This window comes from Lissotriton helveticus, chromosome 2_2, assembly GCF_964261635.1.
Source record: "Lissotriton helveticus chromosome 2_2, aLisHel1.1, whole genome shotgun sequence".
NCBI classification, from domain to species: domain Eukaryota; kingdom Metazoa; phylum Chordata; class Amphibia; order Caudata; family Salamandridae; genus Lissotriton; species Lissotriton helveticus.
Window position 1 is genome coordinate 340,751,075 of NC_136060.1, and position 13,271 is coordinate 340,764,345.

The window sequence follows — 13,271 nt, forward strand, 5'->3', positions numbered from 1 at the left end:
CTTCAGGAGACCCATATTGATGGATCACAGTCGCATATGTTAAAATCATTGGGGTACAATGTGATAGGTGCCACCACACAGGGTGCTCGGATAAGAGGGGTAGCAATTCTGGCTAAAGGTGTAGGTGTAGGGAATAACTTTACTAGAACTAAACGGGACAGATATGGCGGATGGGTGATCACAGTATACAAATCTGGGCAGTCCCAGCCAATGACCATCTGCTCTATTTATGGGAGCAACACTGATGACCCCTCGGTTATACATCAGATTTCCAACGAACTTACACATTGGCCTCTACCACTAATAATCTGTGGGGACCTCAACATAAATCTTACTCATGATTGGTCAACGGGGGACGACTGACAGTATCGTGGTCGGAGACCTAAAGTGTTCAGGGTCATTAAGCAGCTGTGTATTACACATGGACTTGTGGATGGATGGCAATCATCCAACCCCAACCCCAATGATCCAGGTTATACATTCTTTTCAAATCCACACCATACACACGCAAGGCTAGACTACTTTTTAATCTCTAATTCATTAAGATCCACATCGAACTAAAAAACGTAACCCTCGTCCTCTCGGACCATAACCCTTTGACATACATGGTAGATTCAGCTCTATTACACCAGGTACAAAGAATATGGACATTCGAGAGATCCCTGCTACTTGAGACTGAATATTGTAAACACATGAGATGCTGGATTGCCAATTTTCTGGAGGATAACAAGGGGAGCACATCTGTAGACTATGTGTGGGACGCCCTGAAAGCAGGAATCAGGGGAGAAACAATCCAATACTCACTAAGGGCTAATAAGATTGCGAGAGAGTCACTAAGCGTGTTACAAGAGACTCTAAGGGGGGCGGAGGAAAATCTTATAAGCGTAACAAGAGGCTCTTCTGCGGCAGAAGAAATAACTAATGTTCAGTACCAGGTGGCAATTGCTAAAGCGGCAATAACAAATATCTATACCACCAAAGCGGTCCAGAAGGCTACTGCTCACCGCGAAAAAGTGTATGAAATTAACGAACTAGTTGGCCATCAGCTGGCCATTCGGATGAGACAACAGACTTCACAGAATGTCATACGGGGGATACAGGACCCAGTAGAAGGCAGGGTATCCGACCCTGAAAAGATCAGAGAGGCATTTTGGCGCTTTTACAGCGTATTATATAAAGAAGAGGGGGAAGCAGATCAAGGGAAGATTAATGAATATTTGGAAATGGATACTTTCAACAAACTTAATTCAGCTGATCAGGAAAATTTGGAGGTGGCCACTAACATAGATGAAGTCATAAAAACAGTGAAGGATCTCCCCCGAGGGAAAGCAACTGGTCTAGACGCTATTCCATTGGAATTTTATACAGTATTCCTGGAACAACTTAAAAATATATTACTAGATTTATGTGTTCACATATTTAGAGGAGGGCAGCCCCCCAACTCTTGGTCGAGGGCGAAAATTGTTATCTTCCCCAAAAAACACAAACCCCCGGATTTGATGGGTTCATATCGCCCTATCACTTTAATAAATGTTGACTCAAAAATCTATTCTAAATTGATAGCTAACCGCATCTCACCAATCATCCATAAAGGTATATCTGAATTCCAACATGGCTTTGTTCCCGGGAGGGAAACCACAAATTATACTTGACGAGTAATTAGCCTATTTGACAGCACTGAGGTGGCAGGAGACCCTATGGCGTTAGTACTTCTCGACACCGATAAGGCATTTGATAGGGTCTCCTGGCCTTTTCTGTGGCAGGCAATGTCCCGGGTGGGATTCAAACAGGGGTTCATACAGGCTGTCCAGAAACTATACATTAACCCCCGGGCCTCGGTCATGGTCAACGGTAGCCTCTCCAAAGAGTTGACAATCACAAGAGGCACTAGGCAGGGATTGTCCGTGTTCCCCGTTGCTGTTTGCAATCTACACAGATCCCTTTATCCGACGATTGGAAAGCAACGGGGACATAGCCCCCATATCAACACAAGGATTTCTAACAAAGACCCTTACCTATGCCGATGATATCGCCGTAGTGACCGCTGATCCAAGCATGGCCATGCCCATTATTGAAACAGAGGCAAAAACGTTTGGGAAAGTTGCAGGATATGCATTGAATCAAGGGAAAACAAAGCGATACAAAAGGGGATGATGGACGGAGCGTTTGAGCAAATCAAACACTCACCCCCAGTCAACTGATCTGGGTTTAATCCATCACCATTCTTGAGCTCACTCAGCCACCCCAGTTCAGACTTGGCCGTATGCAAATCAGTCTGACCCTGTGCCTCATGGGAACAGTCCAGCCCGAACTGCCAAGCCATGTCTTCCCTGGACCGGAAACAAGCATCCTGGGACCGGTTTCGGATTCATAATCCTCATCAGCCAGGTTATCTTGAATCCAGTGGCCACGTGAGCAAGGGACTCACGTCTGAGCATACCCTGCCACACTTAGGGCGAACAAAGCGATACAAAAGGGGATGATGGACGGAGCGTTTGAGCAAATCAAACACTCACCCCCAGTCAACTGATCTGGGTTTAATCCATCACCATTCTTTAGCTCACTCAGCCACCGCAGTTCAGACTTGGCCATATGCAAATCAGTCTGACCCTGTGCCTCATGGGAACAGTCCAGCCCGAACTGCCAAGCCATGTCTTCCCTGGACCGGAAACATGCATCCTGGGACCGGTTTCGGATTCATAATCCTCATCAGCCAGGCTATCTTGAATCCAGTGGCCAAGTGAGCAAGGGACTCACGTCTGAGCATACCCTGCCACACTTAGGGCGAACAAAGCGATACAAAAGGGGATGATGGACGGAGCGTTTGAGCAAATCAAACACTCACCCCCAGTCAACTGATCTGGGTTTAATCCATCACCATTCTTTAGCTCACTCAGCCACCCCAGTTCAGACTTGGCCATATGCAAATCAGTCTGACCCTGTGCCTCATGGGAACAGTCCAGTCCGAACTGCCAAGCCATGTCTTCCCTGGACCGGAAACAAGCATCCTGTAACCGGTTTCGGATTCATAATCCTCATCAGCCAGGCTATCTTGAATCCAGTGGCCAAGTGAGCAAGGGACTCACGTCTGAGCATACCCTGCCACACTTAGGGTGAACAAAGCGATACAAAAGGGGATGATGGACGGAGCGTTTGAGCAAATCAAACACTCACCCGCAGTCAACTGATCTGGGTTTAATCCATCACCATTCTTTAGCTCACTCAGCCACCCCAGTTCAGACTTGGCCATATGCAAATCAGTCTGACCCTGTGCCTCATGGGAACAGTCCAGCCCGAACTGCCAAGCCATGTCTTCCCTGGACCGGAAACAAGCATCCTGACACCGGTTTCGGATTCATAATCCTCATCAGCCAGGCTATCTTGAATCCAGTGGCCAAGTGAGCAAGGGACTCACGTCTGCGCATACCCTGCCACACTTAGGGCGAACAAAGCGAAAGCCCGAAACCGGTCCTTGGATGCTTGTTTCCAGTCCAGGGAGGACCTGGCTTGGCAGTTCGGGCTGGACTGTTCCCATGGGGCACAGGGTCAAGACTGATTTGCATATGGCTGGGTTCAAACTGGAAAGGCATGGTGAGCAAATAAACTGTGGATTTAGGCCCAGATCTCTGTACTGGGGTGAATGTATGACATTGTTCTGCATTCTGTCCATCACCTGTTGTTTTTGAATCAAGGGAAGACACAAATTATTTTAAACAGCAAATGTGATTTGAGAGACCCTCGGGTAACAGATAAAGCCACATATCTAGGGGTCACTATCACATCTAAATTAGAAAATCTAGTGGATCTAAATCTGAAACCCGTGGTAGACACAATGCAAAAAGATCTCCGCCGTATTAAAAATTTACACCTATCTTTGATCGGTCGGGTGAATGCACTAAAAATGGTCTATTTTCCAAAACTCCTGTATATGTTTAAATGTAAATGTGGGATACTTGTAAAGCGCACTGTTACTCTACCCGAGTGTCCTGGCGCTGTAGACCGCTGGGGAACCCGTCCTGGTTTTCCCTGTGAGATGCTCCCTCTCTGGGTATCTCCAGGATGAAACCAGGCATCCCCGGCGTCTGTGGGGGGGCCGTTGTAGAGATGAGGTAAGCTTACTGCCCAGAGTTACCGAGTGTGTTCCCTGGTTAGAGTAGGCACTGAGGCGAGAATTATCGAGTCCGTTGACCCTGGTCCAAGACCCTGCCGCGTCGGGAATTGAACCCTGGTCCCGGGCCGTTCTCTGCCTACAGGTCTGCCGCCTCTAACCAGTGAGCCACACCTCTCCACGAGCTATAAATTTGGAAATTCCAGACTAGTGGTTTAAAACAATGGAGCGCACCTTTTCAAGTTTTCTCTGGTCCTACTCCCAGCCCCGCCGCGCTTATAAATCTTTGACGCTTCCAAAAGAAAGAGGAGGACTTGCCCTCCCGAACTTGAAGGTATACTACTGGGCAACAGTTTTGCTATATAGTCAAGAGCTCTTTCATCTCGATGGGATAGATACATCAATGGGCAACAATGGCCCAACTATTCACCAGTTAATCCTGGGCCACAAAAGTACGGGCTATCTCTGGAGATATCTTTTTGACAGCTACCATAAAAAAGTCAGGTTAAAAACACTATTGGGGGCCTTCAAAGTGTGGAAAGCTGTGAGAAAATTATTGTGTATAGGACGTTTATCCTTCTACTCCCCTCTCCAAAATAACCCCGTTTTACCTGAAATATTTAGTGGGGTATGCATGAACAGATGGAAGGCCGTGAAAATAACCCACATAGGATGTCTCTTTTCCACGGAAGGGTTATACTGTTTTGAGGATTTGCGAGAAAAGTATCACTTGGAATGGAGAGATTTTTTCAAGTACCTCCAAATCCGAGACTTTGTACTACAACATACCAGGGAAGATTCATCATATTGTAAGATTGACATAGCTGATATATTAAGTAACTCCCGGAAAAAAAGTCAGGATTGGGGGGGATGTACACTCTTTTATTGTTACACTCTCAGGATGATATCCAGAAAATGACGCAAAAATGGCAGAATAAACTCACTATTACTTCAGAGGAATTTAAAGTTGTGTATGGCCTTTCACAATCCGTCCTTATGTCGACTAAATTACAGACTTAATTTTACAAGATGTGTTTCTTCATGTATTACACTCCGGACAGAATAGCTAAATGGGGGAGTGGGAGAGGCACATGCTGCTTTAGATGTAATCTACCGAATGCTGACTGTAAACACATATTTTCTGCTTGTGCATGCTTAACTTCTTTGAAATCAAGTATTGAACGTTTTTTATCATTGGTTTTAAATGCAGCGATTACCTTGCCCGATGAAACAGTCGTGTTGGGTGTAACGAATCTTACTAACCCGACAATTGGGCGTGAATTAATTTTTATAGCAATGGCTGTACTAAGAATTTGCATACCCTCAGCCTGGCTGGATCCCATTGCTCCGTCATTCCAACAATGGTTTTCGAGGCTGCTAGCTATGTTTAATCTAGAAATGGCTATATACAAAACAAAAGGCAGGAAACGCCGGATAAAGGGACAAAGAATTTGGCTCCCTCTAATGGAATGGTCTCAACGTCAAAACCGCACCCAGTAGCATAGCAGCTTTTTCTTAGAATGTATATTTGGGAATAATGGCAACGATCAAAATGATGTAATTTTGACGACTTACATATGAGATAATAGCGCTATATATTAAGATTCGTCTTATATGTTTATGTAATCATGTATACCGTATGCCCCTATCTGGAGAGTCTTTGTCTTTTTTTTTTCCTTTCTCTTTTTCTCTAGTATTTTTTCCATTTCTCTCTGCCTGTTAGTCTATATTTGTCTTACCTGACCTGGAGGGGGGAGGGGGGAGGGGGGATGTAAAATGTTTGTTTGCTGTAAAACCAAATAAAGATATTTAAAAAAAAAGAGAATACACAGGTCACTTTACATTTAGTTTTATACTATGACCTATGAGAGTGAGTAATCTTTGAAAATAGGAAATGTAATGGTACATTTAAATAATGTATGCACTAGTCACTTTCAGCAATGAAATGGTATTTGCAGAAGGACATTAAATGATGCAGTGAAATGAACTGGAAAACGTAGAAAAATGGGAGTGAAAACAAACCGATCAGATAAAGTAATCCAAGCTCTAGTAGCAAATGGGCATGAAAAGAGTGAAAGGTCAGAATAAATATGAGGGAGGACGTCCAGGAAGATGTAAATGGAGGCCCAGTAGAAGGTGTAAGCTGAAACGTGTTGTCCTGAGAGGAAGATAATGTCACATTAATTCTTGTAATGGATTTAATAAAATGAAGAAAAATTAAATAAACAAAACATCTAACCTGCTAAGCCTGGTGTCTATGGTGTTGAGATCCACCGTATGTGGAGTCACGGAAGGTGACGACTCTTTGTGTAAAAATATATATATACATATATATATATTCCTCCACAGTTACAGCTCGTCTCAAGTGATCCAGCCGCACTCACTCCACAAAATAGCCAAGAAACTCAGGTGAGACTGTTCTCTTTAGTCGTGCATTTTCTATTTAATCGCTTCATTCATGTGCCGCAACACCCAACCCAGAATGCCTACGCGTTTCAGCTTCCGCCTTCAACTGGGCAAACCCGTTTCCCCAACCAACGTGAATTTTAAAACAACAAGTAGTATACAATACATGACCCTATGTAATTTCCTGTTTACAACATCTATACTGCTTCTCGTATTTTAACTTTATCAACTTTTTCTACCAAAAACACTGAATCGACATATGCTTGGACAACAATGTTTGCAACAAAAGGATCCTACACAATACGCTTATAAAGTGCTAATGCAAATAAAGTTATTCTTTTTATCAGACAGGGTTCCAACCATGCTGTGTACAAATGTATGTGCACACTATCAGAAATATGGTCTACCCAAGTGCCAACTGCATCTGACAGTGTCTACAAAGATCATTATACTCATTAAAGTGCAAATGCTGAATCTATGTATTGTGTGTTGTATATGAGCCACTGTACCAAATTTATAAGTTCTCACTAGATATACATAAATACATTATAAAGTGCAAATGCAAAATTATAAACAAACACACCAAATCAGCATATACTGGAACATTATTTGCAACAAGGATATCTTAAGCAATATCCTTATACTGTACTTATGCACACAGAGATACATAAAGTGCAGGTGCTTAGTTATAAATTATCAAATTAGTTGACTCTGTATCAGAACACTACATATTCGATTTGAATATAGTGTCTGTAGTTTGTAATACAAGTGCAGGGCTCGACAAATTCACTCGACCACTCGCATTTGCGAGTGAGATTGATTAAGGACGAGCTATTTTTAGGTCCTACTCGCCCTTTCTGGCAAGTAGGAATACAAACTTGACACTTGACCTCTGCCTCTGAAAACAGAGGAAATGTGACAAGATAGGAAGATTTAAAGGCATCTTTATTGCTCACAAAGTAAATGAACAATAAAAAGGCTTTTAAATCTTGTTAACTTGTCACATTTGCTCAGTTTTCAGAGTTTGAGGTCAAGTTCATTTAAGTTAGGTCGCGGAGATTTTGTAGTTTACTAGACCTGCAGGTCTAGAGCATTTTTTATGATTCGTCGAGCCCTGAAGTGCAAATGCATATGTGAAATCCTTGTTCATACAATTCCATGGTGATCATATGTAACCTTCTCTTTGTCTGTTGTTCTTGATAAATCTCTATAATCAATAATAAAGGGCAATTGCAAGACTAATATTTCCTATTCTTCCTTGGTAGAGTGCAGGAATTAATATAGAGTTCTCACATAACACCACAATGTAACAAGTCTTAATGCAGTATGACACTTGCTTGGTCTAGATACATGTTTTCCTTCACTACGGGACCCATACATTAATAGAAAGTGCTGGTGCAATTATCATGTGCAAGGCATATACAGAAGATGTCCCTCCAGAGAATATTTCAGTGCATTGTATCATCAGCAGGTTCATACTTCAAGAACACAACAATATTCAATTTCAGTCCATTCAAAATACACTTAAAGTTCTTTAAAAGTTCTTTAAGAGCCAGAGCAAGTTCAAGCCAATTCTTGAATTCAATCCATAAGCAATTGTAGATGACAGGGTGTCTCAAAGATGGACATACATTTCTGCATTGAGATTATGGCCCCATGGTTTCACCGTCCCTAGTAGGACAATCATCCTTGATTCACAACGCCGCAGTTCAAGTTCTCTATTTCCTCTACGTGGGTGAATTCTCACATGTTTTATACCATAATATTGCAAGGATGCTAAAGTGCCCTGATGTACTATCCAAAAATGTTTGGCCATTGGTTAAGCTCAATCTTGCTGCTTAATGGCCCTGATGGCAGCAAGAGCCCGAGTTTGACTTTGTTGATTGTACTACCTACATAATGCTTTCCACAGCCACATTCCAATACCTGGACCACAAATTCAGTTTCAGTATATATATATTTCTATGCTTAACATGTTTATAGGTGACTGCATAGTTTTCATATAAGTTATTTGATTAGATGTGTATGGGTCTCTATTTTATTTATCTATCACAATATGTAAATGTTATCATAACTTTTTCAACTACAAATGCTTCACTATTGCAATATTGAGAAGATAAAACAAAGTTTTAAAAATCCACAAATAAATTAGCTTCAAGTACAGCAACACTTGAAAGTCTGTGTTTATACAATACAACTTTAAATCTCAATATATTTTCTTACTTATATATGAATACCCTTTCTATGTAGTTAGGTATTTATAGATGTATTACTTTACGCCTACTGTAGAAGAAGAAACAACAAACACCTCTAACTCTCTACGATGCACTACTCTGTCTCAACCTATACCGTGCTCAATATATCCTCTACAGGGCTCGAAAAATCCACTCTACTACTCACATTTGCGAGACAGACTTAATTAGAGAGAGCTATTGTTAGGTCCTACTTGCCCTTTCTGGCGGGTAGGAACACAGACTGGCTTTTGACCTCTGTCTCTGAAAGCAGAGCAAATGTGACAAGATAGCAAGAATTAAAGGCATCTTTATTGCTCACAAAGTGAAAGAGCAATAAAAATGCCTTTAAATCTTGTTCATTTGTCACATTTGCTCACAGAGGTCAAGTGCATTACAGTTAGGTCAAGTAGATTTTTGAACTTACTAGACCTGTATGTCTAGTAAGAATTTTTTGATTTTTCTGGCCCTGCTCTACCTCCGTTGTCTCCCTCCTGACTCACCCCAAACTTCATTTTACTACTATGATCTCCCAAACAACCTTTTCTAAAAACATCCCTCATGTATCCCTTCCTTGACTTATCACAAATCTCATTTTACTACTATGATCTCTCTAATCACTTTCTAGAGACTCTTCCGTCCTCCATCTCTCCATTTACTCATTCAACAGCTCATGCTACTACTGTGGCCCCCCAAATAACACTTTCTAGACTCTTCCCTCTTCTATCCCTCCATTATCCTGTACAATCCAACTGACAGACGTGCATGTCTACCACATAAATTAACTCAAATTTCCCTATACTAGCCCACCCTAATTCTTTTTGGGTTCCGGAGTTGCGTGCTACTCCCCGAAAAGTGTTTTTTGATGCCTTTTCAAGGTTAATAAGTGCTATAGAAATACAATTACGATTAAACAGTGAAAGCATTGTTCCAAATGAGCGTAACTGCAAGCTGTTGGTTTGCTCACCACCACATTTCCCATCCATTCGCTCATGTCTGTAACACCAGCTGGAAGTTCTTTCTTGGGGCTGCTGTGGTAACGTTCAGCTTCCTTCACCTGGACAAGCTGTTCATCCAGGGCTTCCTTCTGGAGGAGTAGCTTCTGTGTATGCCCAGCCTGTGCACCGAGCTCTCTTTCCAATGCCAGGATCACCCGGTCTTTACCTTTAATTTCGTCCATCTACAAAACAGCAAACGTATAGCTGTTTGTTAACTGAAAAATAACACACTGTATTGCAACTCCTTTTTACATAAAACAAAACTGGAACACAGTAGACCATGCTAAAGGTCAATTTTGGGTAGCATTTATTTTTTATTAAAAGAGAGGCAATTGACACTTAGCATTAAACTCTGCTGTTTGGTCTAGCTGAGTACAGGTTTTACATATACAACAAAATGGTCTATGAATATGGATAATGCAAGAGACAGCATTTGTGGCGTTCTGAATGGAATTAATTTAGACTTTGTTGAAAAGCGCTTTAGTTCTCATAGTCATCACAATGTATGTGATGACCGCCAGCAAATAGTATGGTCTCCACCTTTCGCCGCCCCTATCCCTCCCCCAGAGGTAGGTGTGCCTTAGGGCTCCATCCTGAGTCCTGCCCTTTTTAACTTATATATGACACCTTTTTCACTTATATATGACACCCTTAGCGAGTCTGGCAGAAGAACATGGAGCAAAAATTGTATTGTACACTGACGATACACAGTTGCTCTTCACCTGCAACAAAGCTATGGATTTTAATGGAGACATGATTAACAGCTGTTTAACAGAAGTGTTCTCCTGGCTCCAGTGCAATCAGCTAAAATTCAATCCTGGTACGTCCGAGATCATCTTTTTTGGCCATTGCCCCAGAAATGCCTGGCGCAGTTTGTAGCCAGCTGACACGTCCCCTGCTACAACATCCGTAAAGTCAGTGAAAAATCTCAGGGTGAAACTGGATGAAAACCTCTCAATGCAGTCACTTATCCAGACAGTTGCAAGTACATGCTTTGGCATGCTCAAGGCGCTAAAGCAATTTCTGCCTCTCCTGACTATCACCCACAGAAAAACGGTGGTACAAGCCCTGATAATTTCCAGGTTGGACTACGTGAATGTACTCTACCTAGGGTTACCAGAGTATCTACTGGCAAAACTGCAGGTGGCCCAGAATGCAGCAGCCAAAGCAATACTCATGCTCGGCCCTCAGCTCGTCTGGCTTCACAGTTGAAATCACTGCACTGGCTCCCAGTTCGCAAGAGGATCCAAGTTAAGGCCATGGTTCTAGCTTTTAAGGCCCTACATGGCATTGGCGCCGGGTACATTGCGAAGAGAGTCAGATTCTACCACCCTCACCGCACACTTAGGTCTTCAGCACTTCAACGGGCACGAACCCCCAGATATATTCGAGCACGGATTGGGGGACGCTCCTTCCAGGTGCAGGCGGCGAAACTGTGGAATAACTTGCCGGCGGAATTAAGGATGACGCAGAATCTTCTGGCATTCAGGAATTCATTGAAAACTTGGTTGTTTCAGCTCTAACGCTCAGTTCGGGGGTCACTACTGCACAGCGATAAACTGTCATCACGCCCAGCGCCGGGACACTCAATTGAGTAGCTGCGCGCTTTATAAAATCCATTTTACATAACATAACATATGTGCAAATAGCACTGTAGAGACTCTAAAGGGCCAATGTAGAGTTTGGACGAAATTTACTTTGTCACAAACATTAAGGATATTTCGTTCCTCTTATTATAAGTGGCAAAGTATACAATGCACTTGTGATAAGGAAGATTTCACATTTGTGACAAACAAATTTCTTACCATTGGTAACCCTCTTTCTAACAGCAGATTATTCATGCTTAGAATATCCCACAGCGACAGACTGGCTCCGGAAGCGAGCTGGTGCCACACTGCTCTGCTTCAGAAGCGATGGAGCAGAACTGCATTAAAGCACAGCACCTGCACGCAAACGTCAGTTTCATTCTGGACTCTTTTTGCACCCTTGGAGGCGGAACACAAATGATTCTTCAAGTCTAAAATGAGAGATCTATTTATATGGCTATGGCAAATAGGGAACACTCCACAGAACAGGGAGACAGGAGGGCAGTGACTAATCTACGATTAGATAGACTATCCACCAGAAAGAGCATTACCGAAGGTAAGTAAGTTGGTTCTGACGGATACTTCTTGCAGCAAATTGCTCCCCTTAGATACCAAAGAAATATTTCTGAAGGTGGCAGGACTGTGAAGTGGATTCAGACCAAAAAGTCCAACAGTAACGAAGGGGCAAAATGCTTTTCCCATCAGACCTGGCTATCAAGGTATTTGTAATTTGTGAAAAGTTTCACTGACGCCCATGTCGTAGCCTGAGAGATAGCAAGGACAGGCACTAAGCATGTTGGCGCAGTGGTGGCAGCCTTTGCCCTGGTGAAAAGGGTCCACAGTCCTGCCAGAACCTGCTTTTAGGCCAAAGCATTGCAGATCCTAATGCAAAGGACTATCTACCTTGACAAAGTCATTTTTTGAACCTCCTTACTTTCTTTGCCTCAGAGAAACCCACACCAAGCTGATCGTCCACCCAATGGACTTTAATACGATTAGTGTAAAAGTTTAAAGCTTGTTTGGTGTCTACTCAATGGAGTCCCTGCTCCTCTTACGAGGATTGAGGATGGACAAAGAACTCTGGGAAGGTGATGGACTGTACAAAGTAAAAGGGAGTTGTCAAGAAGGCCACCCTGGTCCTCAGAACCAGTTTATAAGGAAAGAAAACTGTGGTGTAGGATGATTGTACCAAAAGAGCCAGGTACTCACTTACTCCCTCTCCTAGTCGCTATCACTTTCTCGTTGAACTGATAGCGACTAGAAAGACAGCCTTTGGAGGCAAAAATATGCACCAACCAGTTGTGTATCTGCTCAAAGGGAGTGCCCGTGAAAAAATTCAATACTAATTTAAGGTCCCACTGTAGCATCACAAGCCGCTTGGGTCGGACAATTTATGTTAAATTTTTTATAAACCTCATAACAATAGATGATTGTTTTGTCTAAAAAACTTGAAAGAGCTGGAAGGGATGACAAATAACCCTTACTGATGCCCAATATAGGTCCTTGCTGGGCTAAAGACAAAACAAATAGTGAAAAATCCACAAGTCTGCCTTGCAATGACCCTGTTATGCGGACTCAACACCAGGCCACAAATCTGACCCAGTGCCCAGCATGAATAAACTTTTTAGGAGAACACGGCGCTGCAAGGATAACATCCACAACCTCAGGAGGCAGATCAAACACAGTCAACTGCTGCAACTTAATATCCCAGCATGGATGTGTAGTAAGAAGATCCTCCCAAAGTGGGAATCTGATAGAAGAACAGAAGCTTATGCCCAGAAGATCCGATTACCACGCACTTCCGGCCTAATCTGGACCCACTTGTATGACTTGAACCTTGTCATTCCTGATCTACTTCAGGATTCAGAGCAGGAGCGGCAGAGGAAGTAAGGCATGCAGGAGTCCCATGCTCCACTCTATAGGGAATGCATCTCAAAGAAAA

General features: G+C 42.8%; 1 protein-coding gene across 1 annotated transcript in view; it reads right to left on the reverse strand.

The window, feature by feature from the left end:
• The window catches only part of JAKMIP1 (janus kinase and microtubule interacting protein 1), a 1,395,482-nt gene that overhangs the window by 1,054,126 nt on the left and 328,085 nt on the right, over positions 1–13,271 (reverse strand). The window contains 1 exon segment of the mRNA XM_078678490.1: positions 9,713–9,925. Coding sequence (XP_078534616.1) covers positions 9,713–9,925 — 213 coding nt within the window.